This window comes from Oncorhynchus mykiss, chromosome 9, assembly GCF_013265735.2.
Source record: "Oncorhynchus mykiss isolate Arlee chromosome 9, USDA_OmykA_1.1, whole genome shotgun sequence".
Taxonomy (NCBI): Eukaryota; Metazoa; Chordata; class Actinopteri; order Salmoniformes; family Salmonidae; genus Oncorhynchus; species Oncorhynchus mykiss.
The window spans coordinates 56,112,108-56,131,565 of NC_048573.1; the positions used below are offsets into that span (position 1 = coordinate 56,112,108).

Sequence of the window (19,458 nt, forward strand, 5' to 3'; positions counted from 1 at the left end):
TACACTTGAATTTGTAGGTGGTAATGACTAAGCTTATTTTCAAAGTAGGTTAGTTTACGAACGAATTGTTCCATCAGCTGAAAGAAACCCAAAGAAAAGAGAACTGAAATACTGGTGTTTTTATTAATTGGCACAATTCATTTTACATTCAGGCTTACACTTTGTACCCATTGAAGAAATCTGAGTTGACAACATGGAGATGTTTAGCCATATAATTGCAAGGCCAATTGAACAATGAACAAATGCCTGTCTGGACCATTGCACGTAACGACTAACAATTTCTGAACACCAGTCTTCAAGAAATATCTCATTTGATTTATCCTGTTAAGACCCTTAACCTTACCAGTAAACTGAAGTAATCAAGAATGGGGGAAACACTGCGATAACTACCATCACCTGGTTAGATGACCCATAGCCAGTACATGGCACAACCTCATGACAGGCCTCAAGACATTGGCATACTGAGGAAAATAATGAAATTCCTACTGGCCCTATAGTGGGGAAATAAAGCCATGTATGTCATTACGTCCTGGTGCGATATTATGACTACCATGAGTAGGCCTAACCCTTTCTATTTTTACATGTGCCATAGGCAAGTAGTCAAAAGAAATTAAAATGCAGTTCACATGCAAACGTCACATTCTTATGTTCAGGGTCAATGTTGAAAGGGACCAAAACTCCACATGATAGGCAGTTACTAATACATAAATGTTGCATAACCAACTGAAGGAAATGCAATGCAGCTAGGCAAAACTAGCCAACTGAGGGCTCAAGATACCACAGGGCTAGGGCCATAAAGGTTAAGAGGCTGTATAAAACTTAAACATTGGCAAGAGACAGTTCAAAGATGAACAAAAGGAGGCTGAAAACTGAACAGCTCTTTGTACCAGATCTGTTGGGTCAATGTGTAAATTTGGACCAATGCAGCTCAGCAAGAATATCCAAATACTTGCCTAAATGCTCAGTGGCACAAGCTGTTCTGCCAGAGCCAGACAGTTTCGCACACCATGGACAACATGACACCTTACATTGTTTGTTCTTGGCAGAGTAACTTGGTGGGCCTGAAACATAATTGAAATGATCACATACCTAGCCCATCAGGGTTTTGAGCTGTTTAGCACAGAGGTCTCAGGAGTAAGTACTTCATCAAAACCAGCTAGCAACTACAAGATGACAAGTGTGAGCGAAGAAGAATCTACACATTCATTTGTGGGCCAGGGAGACGAGCAAACGACAGTACCAAACTCCAGGGTCAGTAGGAGAGTTTGCTCTCTACATTGACAGACTATAGCTCATTAACATATCTACCAATCCCAGTTATTTGTTCCCAAGTCCTGACAGGGCCAGAATCACTATGGTTCTGAGACTCGGCATCCATCCATTCGTCAGAAATACGGCATTTAAAATATTTAAATGATTAATTTGAACAACCAATGAACATACCAAAAGTAGACAATATATTAAGACCTGTTAAAAGTATTTTTCAAGAAACAAACAAAAAAAAAATCTCACTGACAAAAAACAAGTCCAGTGTTAATTTAAGGGAAAAAGCAGAACTACATCACAGTGTAAACATTTGTTAGGAATACAATTTAGAATTGATGAAATCATGAGTGTAAATGTACTCACCAACGTGCAGGTGATTTACCTTGGCATTGCATCTCAGGTTGTGCAACCTCTTTTCCTGCATCACACACTGGCTGCATTTTGACAGACAGCCCATTCTGATCTTTTTCCACAAATTGGTCTTTTGACCAATCAGATCAACTCTGAAAAAGATCTGTGATTGGTCAAAAGACCAATTAGTGGAGAAAAAAAAAAATCAGAATTGGGCTGCCTGTCTAAATGCATCCATAGTCACACACGCAAATACACACCAATCAGCCCTCAACTTACACAATACACACAAAGGCTATTAGTACAGACTGATAAATGTCCGTCATCTGCAATCAATCACCATAACATAAGAAAATAAATATGAATATTAACAAAGTAAATTGATATAAGATTATCGAATAAAGTGGAAACCATAACAATGAGTGGGGTCTAGAGTGGGGTCCACATGTTATGCAGCAGTGGCATAATCTTCCTAGTGCCATTTTAATTTAGCCTTACTATTCAAGCACAAACACCTAAAGACATTACTCCCCACCTCCTGATACACAACCAGATTCAAAAGACTAGTCTGGGTTCTTGTTCCTTTCCCCTGAGGATCAGAGAACATGCACAATTCTCTGTCTTTCTGGTCAATGAATTATAAAACCAATTAATAAATCTTCATAGTCTGACAAGATGTGAGACAGCAGATGACTTAGATTTCAATGTTCTGGTTAGATGTGCCCCAGTGTGGTTAAAGGCCCTACTGTGGGAGTAGTTTTTTTTGTCAGACCCTTATCAAAGCTTCTCTTTCAAAACACCAAAGCTTGTGCTACCTTCACAATGTAATACAAAGGGAGACTGTTTGTACCAGATAATTCCATTCCTACAATTTGCGTCACACAAGACACACCCATGTAGCTTTACCACACATGCAAAACAAGAAACTTTCCCACAAGCCTATCTAACCTAAAGCCATTCATTCTTAGGGGATTAGGAAATATATGAAAAAAAGCAACAATAGAAAATGTCACACAGAAATAGACTCATACTTTATAACTCTTAACACCGTTGGGAGTAGGTATTACACTAACGATCTGTCACGGTATATGGTGAGAGGTTGTCATTCTTATGAATGCCATATAAAAAGGGGTGTGGCAACTTCAAGTAGTGTTAGCAAAACACGACCCTGGAAAGCCTGTTTTCTTCTGTAAACACATTCTATACCAATACTTTACGTCGCCAAAGCAGAAAGTTTCATTCATCAAACCTCAGATTTATGAGAGAGGAACCGAGGTAAAGGAGGACAAGAGTTTGGGAATATCTCATGCAATCACTAGTAAAAAGCAACAACAAAAAAAAACATTTTAATTACAAAGTGTTATATCTTCTTCGCCCAACACTTGTCAAGTCTGTACCTCCACTCTGGCACAAGAAGGCTGGCAAGGCAAACATTTCTGTTGATATTTTGAAGATATAAAAAAGTAGTAGGAGCAGGATTAAGTAAGAAAAATAAGCAGGTAAAAGATGTGGAGAAGTCTCCAGGAGTTTCTGTGTTTTAGTTATCTTATACTCGATCTGGAGCTCTGGTTGATATTGTAGGTAGGGGAGTGCTCTTCTCCCCCTATCGTGGTCACCAGGGGTGTCCCGTTGCTGCTCAGGCTGCCCTGTTGTAGGGCCTCAAAGTACGAGGCCTGCACAGGCTTGTGGCACTGCAACACTCTTCTGGCATCCTCTATATTAAACCATTCCCTTTTTCTCCCTGTCAGAGGGATAAAGACCAAAGGGGAGTCAGGAAGGGAAAAAAACAAAAACAAACAGGTTTAGTCTAGATTAACTAAGGACTGAAACATGACTATGAAGGATCTACAATAGTAGTAGGATCTACTGGCCAATCTGTGTGTCAATGAATCAATTTGATAACAAAAATGATTGTCCAGTCATCACAGCTTTCACAAACACCACAAAAACTAGAAACAACATACCAATATTCACAGAGTCCTCCCAGTCTTCCAACATCTCTGTAACGATGAGGACATAGACATATGTTCTGTGCTTCCTGTCTGTGTTCTGAGTAAATCGAGAAATTGTCAGTGCTCAAGGTTAGGAGGCAATCAGTGGAAATAAATGAGCAGTTCCTCCCACCAAGTTTAAAGACAACCACACAGACATTTAAAAAATGGATTATGTAAAATCTTCAATTTTCTCATCTCACCTCGAAAATTCCTAGTAGACGCCCCAATGTCCCCTTGACACCAGCCTGAAAAGACAACATGGCCAGTGGAAATGAAACAGCAGAAAAAAAATCATTATTCTTAGTAAAAGCAGGACACTTGTGATAATGTTTTTGCATTTTCACCCGATGAGACCTGGGGATTCTGAGAATTGATGCCATTTTCAGTCACGGGGTGGGGGGAGGCCATGGTTGTGTATGGTCATGAAGGAGAGGGAGGTCAGTTCCTATTAACATGGCGTCATCGTAGTACTTTCTTCTTCAGGTTACAGTTTTACTCTATTTATAAACATGGACTCTCAATCAAGAGGCTCCTCCATCCCCATTTAGTCCATAGCTTCCATAGAGGAACATCTAGACTCAAAGAACGCATAGATTTTTCAGGCTTGAAATAAGGGCTGCTAAGGTAACAGGTATAAACTTGGTACATCAACAAAAAAAAATCCTGCAAGAACATTTTGCAAAGACAACAATGCATCAGATTGTGTTTCACTGACAAATGAGCTAAATATCAATCACAAGGAACTCACAAAAGAGGCTGAATACACTTAATGGAAAAGCAATAAACTTAAAATGACTGGAAGATCTAATTTGTTATAAGAGAAAACGCTAACTTCAGTTAGGGAGAAGTGAAATACGTTATGTACCCTCCTTAAGAGCTTTAGGCAACACTTTAGCATGAGCGTAACCCTTCTAGAAAATTTTGCTGAAGGACAGGATGTTTGGGGAAATCGGATCAGATTAATAAGCCTAAACCAAACCATTTAAAGGCCACCTGTGCAGAAGTGAAATTATACTTCCCATGAGCTCCTTGCTTAATAAAAACTCTGCATGCACAAGTCAAGTTGACAAGTAATTCAGCCTACCTCTTCACACACCTCTCGAACAGCAGCAACGTTGGGCTCTTCCTCCGGCTCCATCCCTCCACCAGGGACGATCCACTTGCCTGGATGCCGGATACTACTCACCAACAACACCTGTAGGATTGACAGTTATTTCAATTCAGATAATATGCCCCTACCGTCACAAGATTGAGTTGCTCTAATTGAATACCATTACTTGAGCACTAATATAGGCCTATAACAGAAATCAAGCACTTGAGCCCCCAGGTGTTATAATACCCACAAAAAAAACCTATCAGTCAAACGGTTCCAATAATTTTTTCCATCTTTCATTTTCCCATAGGGAATTTTAGAAACACTTAAAATAATGGCTGTAGGCTCAAGTAGGCTTACCCTGGCATGATGTTTTGATAACCAGGTAAATCTCTCAGACAAGGTGACTTTTATCAATATATTTCAGCTACATTTACTCTCAGATTCGAAAATGCCAATTAGCATCAAAGTAGACATCAAGCAAGAGTACAAATCCCTGCAAGTCATCTCCAGCTGCCACCTTTGCTAACAGGTATTGTGTCAATTTAAATCTTGCACAAGACAGTTCACAGAATTGTCAATTTAAAGAAATGTAGCCAATTTCTTCATGACTACATTTAGCTAACATTAGATAGTTAATCCAGAGATTCTTATTTTTGGGGCAGTCTCATCCAGGTCATCGTGACATTTGTAGTTCTTTATGATAGCCACATTCGCAGCTAATTAGCTTTTCATTTTTTTTGGTGGGGGAAACAGGCGAATATATTGATACATTTCACCTTGTCCGAGAGATTTAAATTTGTATCATCAAAACGTCACAAGGGTAAGCATACACGAAACACAGCCCTTATTTTAAGTGTTTCTAAAATCTCATATGAGATAAATTAATGGTGGAAAAACGATTGGAACCATTTCCTTGTTCGACCACTAGGTTTTATGGGTATTATGACTCAAACTGTGGTACTCTATTTGCACAAGGCATGTCATGGATGCATTTGCGCCATGCCTTACATTTTTTTGTTGGCCCACTCCTTTGATGATATGCACACATTGCAGAATTTGTTGCAATGTCCCAAAACTAAATTGAAACGGCATTGCATAAACTCAGACAACTCTGGGGAAATACAATTACATTACATTTAATCTAGGCGTCTACGGTTAATGTCAGTTTGAGAATTGTAATAGTTTTTGACACAAAAACATGGCAACCGCCGGTGATCGTCTTGCCAGCAATTCTATGTAGGCCTTCTCGCCACCAAATATGCCTTTCGTTGACAACTCGCCCTCTTCTCTTCATTCGGAATCGCTACCCCCAGACTATCTGCTGGCAACGTGGCAAACTGTTTATTCACAAGGCCCGTTCCACCACACCACTCTAGCCTCGGACTTACCTCCTCCTCACTCTCGTTTCTGAAGCACAGACAGGCGGCGCGCTTCTTGTAGCCATCCCCGTCATATGTCCGCGTTTGATTCGATTTGATCTTCATCATTTCGGGGTCTCAAAAAAGAAAAAAGTGAACAAAATCACTGGAAGACGTTCACAGCCCACTTACTGAAACCCTGTATAAGTCTCGAAATTTCTAGAATAGACTTCTTCTTCGCTTCATTTTTGAAGACCTGGTCGCATCTCTCGTACAGACGCCATTATTAAAAAGCTGCGTAAATTACGCACCACCGGAGATAGAATAGTCGAACGTAGCCTAGGCTACACATTTCGGTATTCACGTTTCAATATTTGAGAATAAGCGTACAGTATAAACGCAGTTGTGATGTTTCTGGTTGGTCTCGTTTTACCTGGTTTGTATTACATTCTGAGTCCAGGAGCCGCACCCGGTTTGAATGGCATAAATGGAACGTATCAACCATACGGACACCACATGTTCTACTCCATTAGAATACTCCATTCCAGCCATTACAATGAGCCCATCCTCATATGGCTCCCCCCACTGGCTTCCAAGTCGTGTTTATCCTCTATATACAAGCACAAAATAGCCTATGGTATAGACCTATTACCCTGAAATAAGAATATTATTATAGCCTACTGAAATTAAAGGGATCTGGCAAATTAACAAATAATGTTTTAATTATGAATAAATAGGCTATGCATTGTAAGCATGTTATTGCCACTATTCCGAGCTATAATGTAAAGTCATATCGCACATTTTACGGAATGCACCTTTCAGTGGGCCTAAACCCTTTTCCGTTCGCTCCACTGTGTCTGTGGGTGACTTCATTGTCTTTGCCATGGATTGCTGGAACGGAGCCAGACCAAATCACACACACGTGACCGGTCTTTCTGGGAATGTTCCTGGAAAGACGTGCGCTCGATCAACAATTAAAACTAGAGAAGGAAACATTGTAAAATGTTTTTAAAAAACAACTAATCGCCCAGACCGATAGAGCGTCAAATCGTGCATTTAGACGGCAGGCAGCTCGTGGGGAACATTGTGGATGATTTGTTGATTATATTCCTGAAATGTTCTGATTATCCAGCTGGAAACAAAACAAGTGCTCCAGAACAGATCTTTCCATCGTTGTGTCCGCTCAAGGCTTCAATCATGAATTTCGGAGGACATGACCTGTTTAACCAGTGCAGGTAAAAATAATGATCAGTTGTGGCAGCCAAACATATATTTTCTGTGTTATTGAATGTATGTTGCCCAAACAGGAGTAACTGCCATACGATTTCTATGACAGGAAATGGCTTCATGCCTCAGGGAGACGTGAGTTGAGATTCAGCACAATATTTTGTTTGCAGCATTAACACGAATACTTTTCCAGTTCAATCCCATCACACTTTACTCAGCATATTCATTAGTGTATTCGTAAGCATGTTCTATATTGCCAATTGACGATGTAGGCGATATAGAGCCTAGGTATCCAGCCTAACCGTTCCGCAAACTATACAATTTTCATGTAAAATTGTGAAACGTTGAAACTGTGAAAAACGTGAAAAAGTTGTCATTTGGTTCTAGGAGTTAGAGAAGATCTTCCGAGTAGGCTATTTCAAGGGTTGAACCACAGAAGAATGAGATTTAGTTAGTTATAAAAAAATATTGGGTTTGCCCTTTGGGGTCTTCCCACTTAGTAGGTGAGAAATAGCACACTTTCAAATGCCGATATATAGGACTAAAAGTTTAGTCTAAGATTTGTCCAACGACCATACTATTCAATATAGTGAGTGGAATTATTAGGACACATGTAGGACGCATGTACAGTGCCTTTAGGAAGTATTCACACCCCTTGACTTTTTCCACATTTTGTTTTTACAAAGTGGGATTCAAATTGATTTAATTAACATTTTGTCAAAGAACTACACACTACTCTAATGTCAAAGCAGATTTTTTTTTTTACATTTGTAAAACATTTATGAAAAATAAAACACTAATATCTTGATTAGATAAGTATTCAACCCCCTGAGTCAATACATGTTAGAATCACCTTTGGCAGTGATTACAGCTGTGAGTCTTCCTGGGTAAGTCTCTAAGAGGAAAATTCACTGTCTTATTGGTAAACAACTCCAGTGTAGATTTGGCTTGTGTTTTAGGTTATTGTCCTGCTGAAAGGTGGATTAATCTCACAGTGTCTGTTGGAAACCGTTAATTTCTTTATCCTTAAAAACACCCCAGTCCTTAACGATTACAAGCATAGTCATAACATGATGCAGCCACCACTATGTTTGACGATATGGAGAGTGGTACTCCGTAATGTGTTGTATTGGATTTGCCCCAAACATTTTGTGTTTAGGACAAAACGTTAATTGCTTTGCCATATTTTTTTTGCAGTACTACATTAGTGCCTTGTTGCAAACAGGACGCATGTTTTAGAATATTTTTATTCTGTACAGGCTTCCTTCTTTTCACACTGTCAATTAGGTTAGTATTGTGGAGTAACTTAAATGTTGATCGATCCTCAATTTTCTCCTATCACAGCCATTAAACTCTGTAACTGTTTTAAAGTCACCATTGGCCTCATGGTAAAATCCCCAAGCGGTTTCCTTCCTCTCCGGCAACTGAGTTAGGAAGGACGCCTGTATTTTTGTAGTGACTGGGTGTATTCATACACCATCCAAAGTGTATTTAATAACTTCACTATGATCAAAGGGATATTCAATGTCTGCCCTTCTTTGAGAGGCATTAGAAAACCTCCCTGGTCTTTGTGGTTGAATATGTGTTTGAAATTCACTGCTCAACCCCCAGAAAATAAATTTTAATTCCAGATTGTAAGGCAACAAAATAGGAAAAATGCCAAGGGGTGAATACTTTTTGCAAGCCACTGTATAAAAAGTTAATGTAAATATCACATTTACATAAGTATTCAGACCTTTTACTCACTACTTTGTTGAAGCACATTTGGCAGCGATTACAGCCCTGAGTCTTATTGGGTGTGATGCGACAAGCTTGGCACAACAGTATTTGGGGAGCTTCTCCTGTTCTTCTCTACAGATCCTCTCAAGCTCTGTCAGGTTGGATGGCACAGCTATTTTCAGGTCTCTCCAGAGATGTTCGATCAGGTTCAAGTCCGGGCTCTGGCTGGGCCACTCAAGGACATCCAGAGAATTGACCCGAAGCCACTCATGCGTTGTCTTTGCTGTGTGCTTAGGGTTGTTGTCCTGTTGGAAGGTGAACCTTCGCCCCAGTCTGAGGTCCTGAGCGCTTTGGAGCAGGTTTCCATCAAGGATCTCTCTGTGCTTTCCCTCGATCCTGACTAGTCTCCCAGTCCCTGCCGCTGAAAAACATCCCCACAGCATGATGCCGCCACCCCCATGCTTCACCGTGGGGATGGTGCCAGGTTTCCTCCAGATGTGACAATTGGCATTCAGGACAAAGACTTCAATCTTGGTTTCATCAGACCAGAGAATCTTGTTTCTCGTGGTCAGAGAGTCTTTAGGTGCCTTTTGGCAAACTCCAAGCGGGCTGTCATGTGCCTTTTACCGAGGATTGTCTTCCGTCTGGCCACTCTACCATAAAAGCCTGATTGGTGGAGTGCTGCAGCGATGGTTGTCCACCTGGAAGGTTCTCCCATATTCACAGAGGAACTCTGGAGCTCTGTCAGAGTAACCATCGGGTTCTTGGTCACCTCCCTGACTAAGGCCCTTCTCCCCCGATTGCTCAGTGCGGCCAGCTCTAGGGTGAGTCTTGGTGGTTCCAAACTTCTTCCATTGAAGAATGATAAAGGCCAATGTGTTCTTGGGGACCTTCAATGCTGCAGAAATTTTTTGGTACCTTTCCCCAGATCTGTGCCTCAACACAATCCTGTCTCGGAGCTCTACGGACAATTCCTTCTACCTCATGGCTTGGTTTTTGCTTTGACATGCACTGTCAACAGTGGGACCTTATATAGACAGGTGTGTGCCTTTCCAAATCATGTCCAATCAATTGAATTTGTCTCAGGTGAACTCCAATCAAGTTGTAGAAACATCGCAAGAATGATCAGTGGAAACAGGATGCACTTGATCTCAAATTCGAGTCTCATAGCAAAGGGTCTGAATACTTATGTAAATGAGGTATCTGTTGATTTTTTTTTTTTTTACATTTGCTAACATTTCTAAAAACATATTTTTGCTTTGTCATTATGGGGTATTGTATATAGATTGAGGAAAACAATTATTTAATCAATTTTAGAATAAGGCTGTAACGTAACAAAATGAATACTTGCACTTTAGATGATTTGTGTGTCTGTTTGCATTCTCAGTGCGTGTCTGAAATAGCAGACAGTGACTCCTACCAGACCTTGGGTCAACAAACAAATTGAGAACCATTTGGACGCTCAAATCCTCAAGTGTTCCACTGCTGTCATGCACAATGATTATACCGATCAGTGCCCCTGACAAATCCCTCAACGCAATCCGGCTAAAGGACTGCAAGCTGGAGTCATGTCAAAGTGCGTCAAGACTAAGAGAGGATGTCGCACTGTTGCAAAGAGCCATGTCTCATCTTCGGGAGTCAGGTTAGCATATTTTCATTATTGTAGGCCGACATTTCGATTAATGGACTATTTCAGTTGCCGTGTAAGGACTCTGAACACATTTTCCATTTTATTAGAATATTCAGACTACATTGAAATACAACAGATTGAAATGTATTTTTTTAAATAAGCAGAATTGAAACTTTATAGCCTGCTATATCTGACATGAATGTAGCCTAACATTTAAATTCAGATGACATTAAGTAAAGAATATTTGACAGCCTAAACGTATTGCACACTTATGAATCTAATATTCTCAGCCGCATGTCCCTCTCCCTCATGCTCCCCTCTCTCAGTGTTCTTCAGGCTGGTACTGGGGCCCCCTGACAGCTACTCAGGCTAAACAAGTTCTGAATAAAGCTCCAGAGGGTATTTTCCTGTTGCGGGACATCTCCTACCAGGGCTACCTCCTCACCCTGTCTGTGAAGACCAGCCTTGGCCCCACACACCTCCACATAGAGCATGGCACTGGCATGTTTGGCTTCGACTCTGTGATTGTGGCATGGCCACGAATGCGGAGGGTTGAGGGGGCTGTAGATCTGGTGCAGCACTATGCCTTGACTTATAAGCTTCTGGTCAGTTAAAAGGAGAGACTCAGGGCTCAAAAGGAAACAGGAGGAGCAACCCATCCGCCCCCAGTAGAGAGAACTCTGCAGCTCAAGCTCATCTGCCCCCTCCATAAAGTTTTCCCTAGTCTCCAGCACTTTTGCCGCGTCACTATTAACCAGCATTCTCGCTGTCACCAGGACTTACCCTTGCCAGGGTGGCTACATGACCTCTTGCTGGAATACCCTTTTGTGCTGTAGGAAATGCTCATCTGATGTTTTGATATTCCTGAATTAGACTTTAATTGGACATCAATGATCAATGTCCTAATGTTGTGTTGAAAATTGGCTCTCAGCTGTATACATGCTGGTTCCTAGATGATCATTTAGCAAATCCCTACGTGTATTTTTACATTTATACTTGAGTCCTCTATCAGATGCTTTTATCCAGAGCGACTTACAGGAGCAATTAGGGTTAAGTGCCCTGTTCTAGGGATCATTGACAGATTTTTCACCTAGTCGGCTCTGGGATTTGAACTAGCAGCCTTTTGGTTACTGGCCCAACGCTGTTAACTGCTATGTATCAGAGGCAAAATTCACCTACCTATCACCATCTTAGGTTAGTTAAACTAAATTAACAATTGAGAGTACTGAAATGGAATGCTGAAATAAATAACAGTTAGAAGAACATGACAAAGGGGAATAGATAAAAGCTTTGTTATTGTTCTATAAACAGTATTAAAGAACGATTATTGTATAATGGACCACATTAATTAAAAACACTATACAGTATTCAACCAATTCACCTGATGTACCATGGCTTTTATTATGGGGGATTTTGTTATGCTGATGTGAAAAGGGCTTTATAAATAAATTGGATTGAATTTGATTGATGATGGATTCCAGACCATCGTCTTGCCTTAGTTGTCTTATAGTGTCTTTATGTCTTTATGCTGCAAAGGGGGCTGATCTGAGTGTCCTATCCATTCCCATTTTCTCTTAATCCTGCAGTGTAACTTGGTCATTATCAAGGTTGTGTAGTTTCAGCTGATTACACTTTTAGTTGTTTTTTAAGACTGCATTGTGTTACTCAATTTCAGGTCTAAATTTGGGTTCCTTTATAGATCTTCGAGATTCTGAAATAACCATCTCTTGAAATGAGCAAAAAATACTTCCAAAATTCTCCTACATCTCCTTATGTACAGTGTAAATGAGCCTCTTATGGTATTTGCAACCATTTGGCAGAGCCATTGGGATATGGCATTGATCTGTTTTCATGTGTGACAGAAGCTAAAACATTTTTTTTAGATAAGCCATAGAAATTTGATAACTGCCTATTTTATAACTGATTCTGTATATGCCACTTGAGAATGATTGAGAATAGCAAAAGTGCATTTTAACCGTATTTTGCTTAATACCTTGATGTTGACTCAGCTCAGCTTGAGCTCACCACTCTTTCTAGGAAAATAAAGACAGGGAAAATGCAGTGCTCTTTGAGGAAACCATAGAAACTGAGAGAGGGCGTGTGTTGCAGGGAGTGGGGGGAGTTTTTTTTTATACCTTTCCCAGAATGATTAAGCCTGTTTCTGTTTGACTCCAGTTCAACCACAGAGTCTTTGTGAAGTGTCTCAGATTTTTCCTTTCATTTCAATGTGGGCATTCATTGATTATTGTACAAAAACAATCTCCCCCTCGTAGCTTACAACATTGCAGAAAAATGCTGTGAGTGTGCACAGAGAAGGTTGGGGCTTATGCTGTAGTAATATGGTATTTCACTAATGCAGAGGTGTTTGAGTGAGTCTGTGTGTGTATTTGTTGAGCCGATTGAATGACAGTTCCTGGAATGAGGATTCCTGGAGGCTGCTGCACAACTTACCCACACCGGATTCCCACTCAAAGACCCAACTACAGAAAGAGAGAGAAAGAGAAAAAAATAGACAGAAAGAGAGGGGGTGGGTTAAGATAATTTTGAACAATGACTTTTCATGCCTTTTTTTCACAATAATTTGCCATATTCATTCTTGTCTCATCAAACATCTTTATTACAGTTCTTTATAGCTTTACTACACATTTGTATCTACTGCTTTACTTACCATTAAGTGACTTTGAGGACCCTGTCCTTGAACAAAACATTGTAAATTATTGAAATAGCAGGTATGATTAATGTAAACACATTTCTTATGTTTATTCAATCTATAATTTAAAAAATATATATATTTTTTTCCAGAGTTCATGCTCTTACTCCGCTGTAGATAGGCTCTTTATAACTGCCCAAATAATCTACATGTTCTAGGTTCAAATCATGCATAAACAGCAGAGCAACCAGTCAAAGTACAGTAAATGCCCATGCCTTAATGTAGGTTTACATAGAACCACAAGTACAAAGATGATTTCATCTCCCAAGCACCAACATGAGTAGAGGTCTCCCACCAGTACAAACTTTCTCAGTGCCAAATATGATTGCTCTTTACTTTGCCCATCCTCTCCATACCTGAGCAAGGACTCATCTTTTTTCTTTACGTTTACTATAAGTCACCATGGTCTACTTAGTCTATGGTTCACACTGTACATGTTTGTTTCCCCTCCCAATTTGACCAAGTGTGGTCCATTATCTGCCCTGGGCCTTCTCTCATTGTGTCTGCCTGCAGTTCTTGGTATTGAACTTTGTATTGAACTGGCTGCCTATGTGCCAGATATAGAGTCATATGTTTACATGAGCTATGTTTTCGAGGGCCTAGTGAGGGGAAGGGATTGGTGGTGCAGAGCCCAATGGAGGGAGAGGGATGCGGAAAAGAGTTGCTCTGAGAAATAATGTAATTGCAATTCCATCTTTCTGCATTCATGGAAGGAGGGAAATGCTGTAAGTCAACCCTCTCACTGCACGGACTACCAGTTCCTCCATACAATAGGCCTATTAAAATACCAGAGTATTTGGTAAATTGATATGACAGGCCTTAATAAATGGTGTACAGTATGAGTTTGGCGACACGTACCGATGCATCAGGTGCATAGCACTCAGCTTCTGTCTGTTCCAGAGACGCTTCATTGGCTGCATTCCTCCGTCTCCCATTCCCTGCTTCCATGAATTGGCTTGTCAATCAAAGGGCTATTATATTTTCTTCCTGGTTAGCTGCAGAGTGAAAGAGGAGCAACGTTCGGTGAGTGTTCATTACAATCACTTTCCTGATTTAAGGTAAATTGGACAAATAATTTAGAGCTAGCAATATGGTTATCCGCAGTGGTACTCTTCTAAGACACTTGCAATACGCCAAAGTGAAAAATAAATTGAGCTGCATAATCCAAAAGCTGTGCTACCAAGTTGGTCTGTGACAACGTTAGCTGGAGCTGTTCAATTCAGCAAGCTAAACACACGATGCATGACATTGTTTGCGTAGCAACTTTAACGAGCCAAGAAATACAGCTAGTTACTAGGTTACCAAACATCGGGTTAAAGCCCCGTTTGACCTACACGGTTTTGGCCACCCAAAGCCATCATACAACCAAGTGTAGTGGTGGCCAGTATTTTTGATGTATGCTATTCACGTGCCTCGGCCTGGGTGCTGCGCACATAAGATAAATCTGAATCTGTTACAATTATTTGTAATAATTTTGCTAGAAATTTGAGTATTAGTTTGCTAAAGCTAAATCAGATAGTCCAACCTGAGCAGCATTTTACCCGGGCCCACACATGTGAATAATATGGACATTGTTGTGTGGACCACATGACTACTAGGTAAAAATGTAGGACATATCCAAAAATGTGACTTCTATTATGGGTCATGCTCTCTACTATTACCGTTTCATGTGGAAACGGTGGCTAGAAAGCAGATTAGAGGCCTCCATAAAAAAGTTTGCCATCATAGCTAGCTATTAGTGAAACTATTTACTCTGTGCACTTTGATCTATCTGTATCAAATTTGGGTGAAGATTTCTCTGCCATTTTTCCTCTTTCGTATGCCTAACCATGTGATTTCTACTTGTTTTTTCTTTTGGACCTCTTAGGCATATTTCACACTGATTAGTGAAAGGGGAGAGACCATGTGGAAGTCACATGAGCGACAAGGATGAGGAAAAAACAACTGGGAGAGGACTGCTACCGCCTAACTTGTCAATCCGACTGGGGATTTGCTGCTTCCGAAGCTTGGCTGGGACAGCCTAGCAGCCCCTGACTCTTCCTCTACCCACACATATGCAATGAACAGCACTACTCAGCCCCCTGCCCCCATAGACAGGGATGTGGCAGTCAGCTCATTGTTGGTACCATTCTTCCTGATCACCTTCATCGGGATAGCTGCAGCTGTGGTGAGTGGCTAACAGGAACATCACATGTTGGCCTACAGTGATACAGTTAAGAAGTACTACTTTGATGAGCTAAAGCTTTTGATTTAATAACCTTTAAAATGACCACATAACATCTCCTGTATTTTATTTGAACCAGCTAAACTAGTCATCTTTTTTATTGTAGGTGCTGTATGTGCGCAAGAAGAGAAGGTAACTTCCTTTTATTCTCTTCCTTATTGCTCTCAGCAGGTGTATGGTTACTTATTAAAGCTACATTATGTAACATTTTGGGTGACCTGGCCAAATTCACATAGAAATGTTCGTTTTAGAGCTTTCATTCCCTGGGGCGGCAGGGTAGCCTAGTGGTTAGAGCGTTGGACTTGCGTTGCAAGTTCAAACCCCCGAGCTGACAAGGTACAAATCTGTCGTTCTGCCCCCCACTGTTCCTAGGCCTTCATTGAAAATAAGAATTTGTTCTTAACTGACTTGCCTAGTTAAATAAAGGTAAAATAAAATATAAATAAATTGAAAGCCAGTCTGAGGTAGATCTGTTCTATGGGCGCTAATTTCTATGCTTCCTTAAGTTTAGTTTTTGTGTCTTTTGCTTTTGATACTGTACGCCAGCTTTAAACTGCTGAAAATAAAATATTTTTGCTTATGGAATATATATTTCACAGCGGTTTAGATGGTACAAGGATTCTCTACACAATGTCTGCTTGTTTTGTCACATAAACTGAAATGAGGCAAACTATTATAATTTTAGCAACCAGAAAATGGTGGAGTGATTTATGCATAGTGCACTTTTAAATTGGCCAACTCCTTTTGAACAATACACAGAAATCTTACAATAATGTCAAAAAATTATGTTCTTGCATTGGTCACCATGTTACGGTATACTCCTTTCCTGTTGTGTGTTTCAGAATTGACAGGCTTCGGCACCAGTTGCTTCCAGTCTATACTTACGACCCCTCTGAAGAATTACATGAAGTTGAACAGGAAATGCTGTGGAAAGAGGAAGATACTAAGGTATGATTTAACCCTCGTCTTTGTCTATGAATTAATTGATAGGCTACAGTAACATCTGAGTTCCTTCCCTATGTGGCACTTTTGCAAACACTAGATGGCAACATTGGCCCCGTATAAATAAAGGCCTTTTTATGTAATGTAGTAGAATCAAATGGAGCCGCATTGTGCTTCATCTTTGTAAAAAAAAAATCAGTTCTGAAAGTGCTGCCTTTTAAACATCTTTTATGAATGAAGATATTAACGAATGTAGACATTTGAGAACTTGGTCTGCCGGATAAGTGTGTCTGCTAAATGACTAAAATGTAAAGGTAGGTTTATTTTGCGGAGATGCGGTACAACTATGTACCCCACGCTTATATGTGAATAATAATCCGGAGCATCCTGACCGCGCGTCGGACGCCTTTCTATTTAACTCCCAGAGAGTCTTGTCACCCGACTTGATATCACTTTACGTTTCTGTTCGGTATGAATTGTGTGTCGGACGCGTGGGGGAAACTCCCCTAGCTGGATCTGTTGGAGCTTGACCTGTCGTTTCCAACTCTGGTGTAAGTCAAGTCATCTTTAGGCACACATTGTGCGTCACTTAAGGTATTTGCACACAGTGTTTATTTCAAATGCATGCCATATACAACAGTAATGAAGAAAAACTCAGGTGACAGTCAGATTATCTGGAATCTAGTATGTGACTTTGTGTCTGCAGGTGGTGAAGGGTTGGGCACGATCATACCAGCAGCAAAGACCCCTGTTGATGAAAGATACCCATGCATGAGTGTGTTGGAGCAGGACATAGATCTGTGACATCATACAGATCAGTGGAGTTAACCCTTGAGATGCCAGATTTGTCAGTCATTCAACATAAAGGGGTTTTAGGAAAAGCATGGAGCCTGTCATGCATTCCGCATCATGCTCCTCCTCAGTCATCATCTCTGTTGGAGCATTTACTTTGTACAGCGTCAGCCTCTAAGCTAAGAGGAGGTTGGTTATTATGTGATTGTGAACCTCTGATGCCATGCCCCTGTGCCCGAAAGCTGCGACATAGCCAACATGTCGTGGTTTAGGGTAATTACTGGTGGACATTTATTTATTTGAGATTATTTATTCAAGTTTTTTTTATTTGTTTTACTGTGTTTGTGTGTGTCATAATGTGGGCGTTACTGAAACTAAGATGGTGCCATCCATCCAAACAAGACACTGGTGTTACATTTGCCTTAAATGTCTATTGTTTCCAGTGAGATTAGCAAAGCCTTGACCTTGGGTGGGATGCTTACCGTTGTACTACTAGTTTTAGTGGTGTAAAATTAGGTTACTATATCCCTCACTATTCAATGTAATAGAAGTTACACAGAAGGTATGCAATCAATCAATTTGATTTCTTAAGTTGCTGTTTTGTTTCCCTGTTTGTGGCACTTTGAATGCCATTATGAAAGCAACCAAAACAATACCTCCTCCTCGTCATCATACAGATACTGTATGTTATGATGAAAAGGTGGTGAAATCAGAAGGAGAATGTCTAGAGAGAGAAGAGATGGCAAATGAATGTAACTAGTCAACCAACCTTCCCCTACCCCACCCACTCCCCTCCACTATTTAGCTGTGACTACTGCCCTAAAAATTTCCTGTTGGGAAGACAGGGTACCAGGAGGATTGTTCTTCTAGCAGAATAATCTCTTTTGAAGAATACCATAGGCCTGACTGTATACAGTACTCAGGAAACCTCAGCCACCCATATTTTTTAAGAAATAAGTGACCAGTGATTCATCCTTGAATTATATGTGCTCTAAGTTACCCTCCTTTCCTCCTTGCATTTGTGATTGTCATGAATTCAGGATGAGAAGGATGAAGGCTTCCATTGAAATCAATCACCTTATCAGCACATGTATATGTACAGTATGTTGGAATCCACTTGATAAGAATTTAAACATACACTGTGTACAAAGCATTAACAACACCTTCCTAATATTGAGTTGCAACTTCTCAGAACAGCCTCAATTCGCCGGGGCATGGACTCTGCAATGTGTCGCAAGCGTTTCACCGGGATGCTGGCACATGTTGACTCAAATGCTTGCCACAGTTGTGTCAAGTTGGCTGGATGTCTTTTGGGTGGTGGACCATTCTTGATATACACGGGAAACTGTTGAGTGTGAAGAACTCGGCAGCGCTGCAGCTCTTGACACACTGGTGCACCTGGCACCTACTCCCATACCCCATTCAAAGGCACTTAAATCTTTTGTCTTGCCAATTCACCTTATGAAAGGCACACATCCACAATACATGTCCATACACAACACAATCCAAGGCTTAAAAATAATTATTTAACCTGTCTCCTTCCCTTCATCTACACTGATTGATGTGGATTTAACAAGTGACATCAATAAGGGATCGTAGCTTTCACCTGGTCAGTCGATGTCATGGAAAGAGCAGGTGTTCATAATGTTTTGTACACGCATTGTACATCAGGTATTTCCATTTATTTTAATGTGGAATTGAAACTTAAAACATGAATAGTTGACTTTCTCCTGAATGCGAACTGCTACATATTACTCTCCACTATTTATAAAGTCTATGATTTAATTCCCATGCACATTAAACATATACAGTTGAAGTTGGAAGTTTACATACACCTCAACCAAATACATTTAAATTCAGTTTTTCACAATACCTGACATTTAATCCTAGTAAAAATTCCCTGTTTTAGGTCCATTAGGATCACCACTTTATTTTAAGAATGTGAAATGTCAGAATAATAGTAGAGAATTATTCATTTCAGATTTTATTTCTTTCATCACATTCCCAGTGGGTCAGAAGTTGACATACACTCAATTAGTATTTGTTAGCATTGCCTATAAATTGTTTAACTTGGATCAAATGTTTTGGGTAGCTTTCTACAAGCTTCCCACAGTAAATTGGGTGAATTTTGGACCATTCCTCCTGACAG

The 19,458-nt window shown here is 40.3% G+C and overlaps 3 protein-coding genes across 7 annotated transcripts; 2 read left to right on the forward strand and 1 right to left on the reverse strand.

The window, feature by feature from the left end:
• Positions 1 to 104: 104 nt before the first annotated feature.
• LOC110532425 (diphosphoinositol polyphosphate phosphohydrolase 1) lies at positions 105 to 6,657 on the reverse strand. 5 transcript variants are annotated; one of them, XM_036988389.1, is made up of 6 exons: positions 6,499 to 6,657; positions 6,096 to 6,202; positions 4,696 to 4,806; positions 3,812 to 3,874; positions 3,582 to 3,666; positions 105 to 3,358 (listed from the first exon to the last, which is right to left on the reverse strand). In XM_036988389.1, the coding sequence occupies exons 2-6, from the start codon at positions 6,192 to 6,194 to the stop codon at positions 3,159 to 3,161; spliced, it is 558 nt and encodes a 185-aa protein (XP_036844284.1). In that variant the 5' UTR covers positions 6,195 to 6,202; positions 6,499 to 6,657; the 3' UTR covers positions 105 to 3,158. The 5 variants fall into 5 exon arrangements, with proteins under 5 accessions (XP_036844284.1, XP_036844286.1, XP_021471994.1 ...); XM_036988391.1 differs by having other exon boundaries at positions 3,812 to 3,856; positions 6,499 to 6,653; XM_021616319.2 differs by lacking the exon at positions 6,499 to 6,657 and having other exon boundaries at positions 6,096 to 6,491.
• Positions 6,658 to 6,897: 240 nt separating this feature from the next.
• Positions 6,898 to 12,106, forward strand: LOC110532426 (suppressor of cytokine signaling 2). Its single transcript, XM_021616321.2, has 3 exons — positions 6,898 to 7,300; positions 10,399 to 10,653; positions 10,968 to 12,106. The coding sequence occupies exons 2-3, from the start codon at positions 10,609 to 10,611 to the stop codon at positions 11,253 to 11,255; spliced, it is 333 nt and encodes a 110-aa protein (XP_021471996.2). The 5' UTR covers positions 6,898 to 7,300; positions 10,399 to 10,608; the 3' UTR covers positions 11,256 to 12,106.
• Positions 12,107 to 13,646: 1,540 nt separating this feature from the next.
• LOC110532427 (small integral membrane protein 29) lies at positions 13,647 to 18,306 on the forward strand. Its single transcript, XM_021616322.2, has 5 exons — positions 13,647 to 14,374; positions 15,219 to 15,518; positions 15,682 to 15,707; positions 16,418 to 16,523; positions 17,224 to 18,306. Exons 2-5 carry the CDS (start codon positions 15,411 to 15,413, stop codon positions 17,290 to 17,292), a joined length of 309 nt encoding a protein of 102 aa, XP_021471997.1. The 5' UTR covers positions 13,647 to 14,374; positions 15,219 to 15,410; the 3' UTR covers positions 17,293 to 18,306.
• The last annotated feature ends 1,152 nt before the right edge of the window (positions 18,307 to 19,458 follow it).

Bases quoted from the DNA above. Each gene is read 5' to 3' on its own strand.
- LOC110532425 (XM_036988389.1), bottom strand. From the start codon at position 6,194: ATGATGAAGATCAAATCGAATCAAACGCGGACATATGACGGGGATGGC. The intron at 4,807-6,095 runs GTAAGTCCGAGG...TCAATCCTACAG, and splicing joins GAAACGAGAGTGAGGAGGAG to GTGTTGTTGGTGAGTAGTAT. The intron at 3,875-4,695 runs GTAGGCTGAATT...TCATTTCCACTG, and splicing joins TTCGAGAGGTGTGTGAAGAG to GCCATGTTGTCTTTTCAGGC.
- LOC110532426 (XM_021616321.2), top strand. From the start codon at position 10,609: ATGTCGCACTGTTGCAAAGAGCCATGTCTCATCTTCGGGAGTCAG. The intron at 10,654-10,967 runs GTTAGCATATTT...CCCCTCTCTCAG, and splicing joins GTCTCATCTTCGGGAGTCAG to TGTTCTTCAGGCTGGTACTG.
- LOC110532427 (XM_021616322.2), top strand. From the start codon at position 15,411: ATGAACAGCACTACTCAGCCCCCTGCCCCCATAGACAGGGATGTGGCA. The intron at 15,519-15,681 runs GTGAGTGGCTAA...TTTTTATTGTAG, and splicing joins TCGGGATAGCTGCAGCTGTG to GTGCTGTATGTGCGCAAGAA. The intron at 16,524-17,223 runs GTATGATTTAAC...TTGTGTCTGCAG, and splicing joins GGAAAGAGGAAGATACTAAG to GTGGTGAAGGGTTGGGCACG.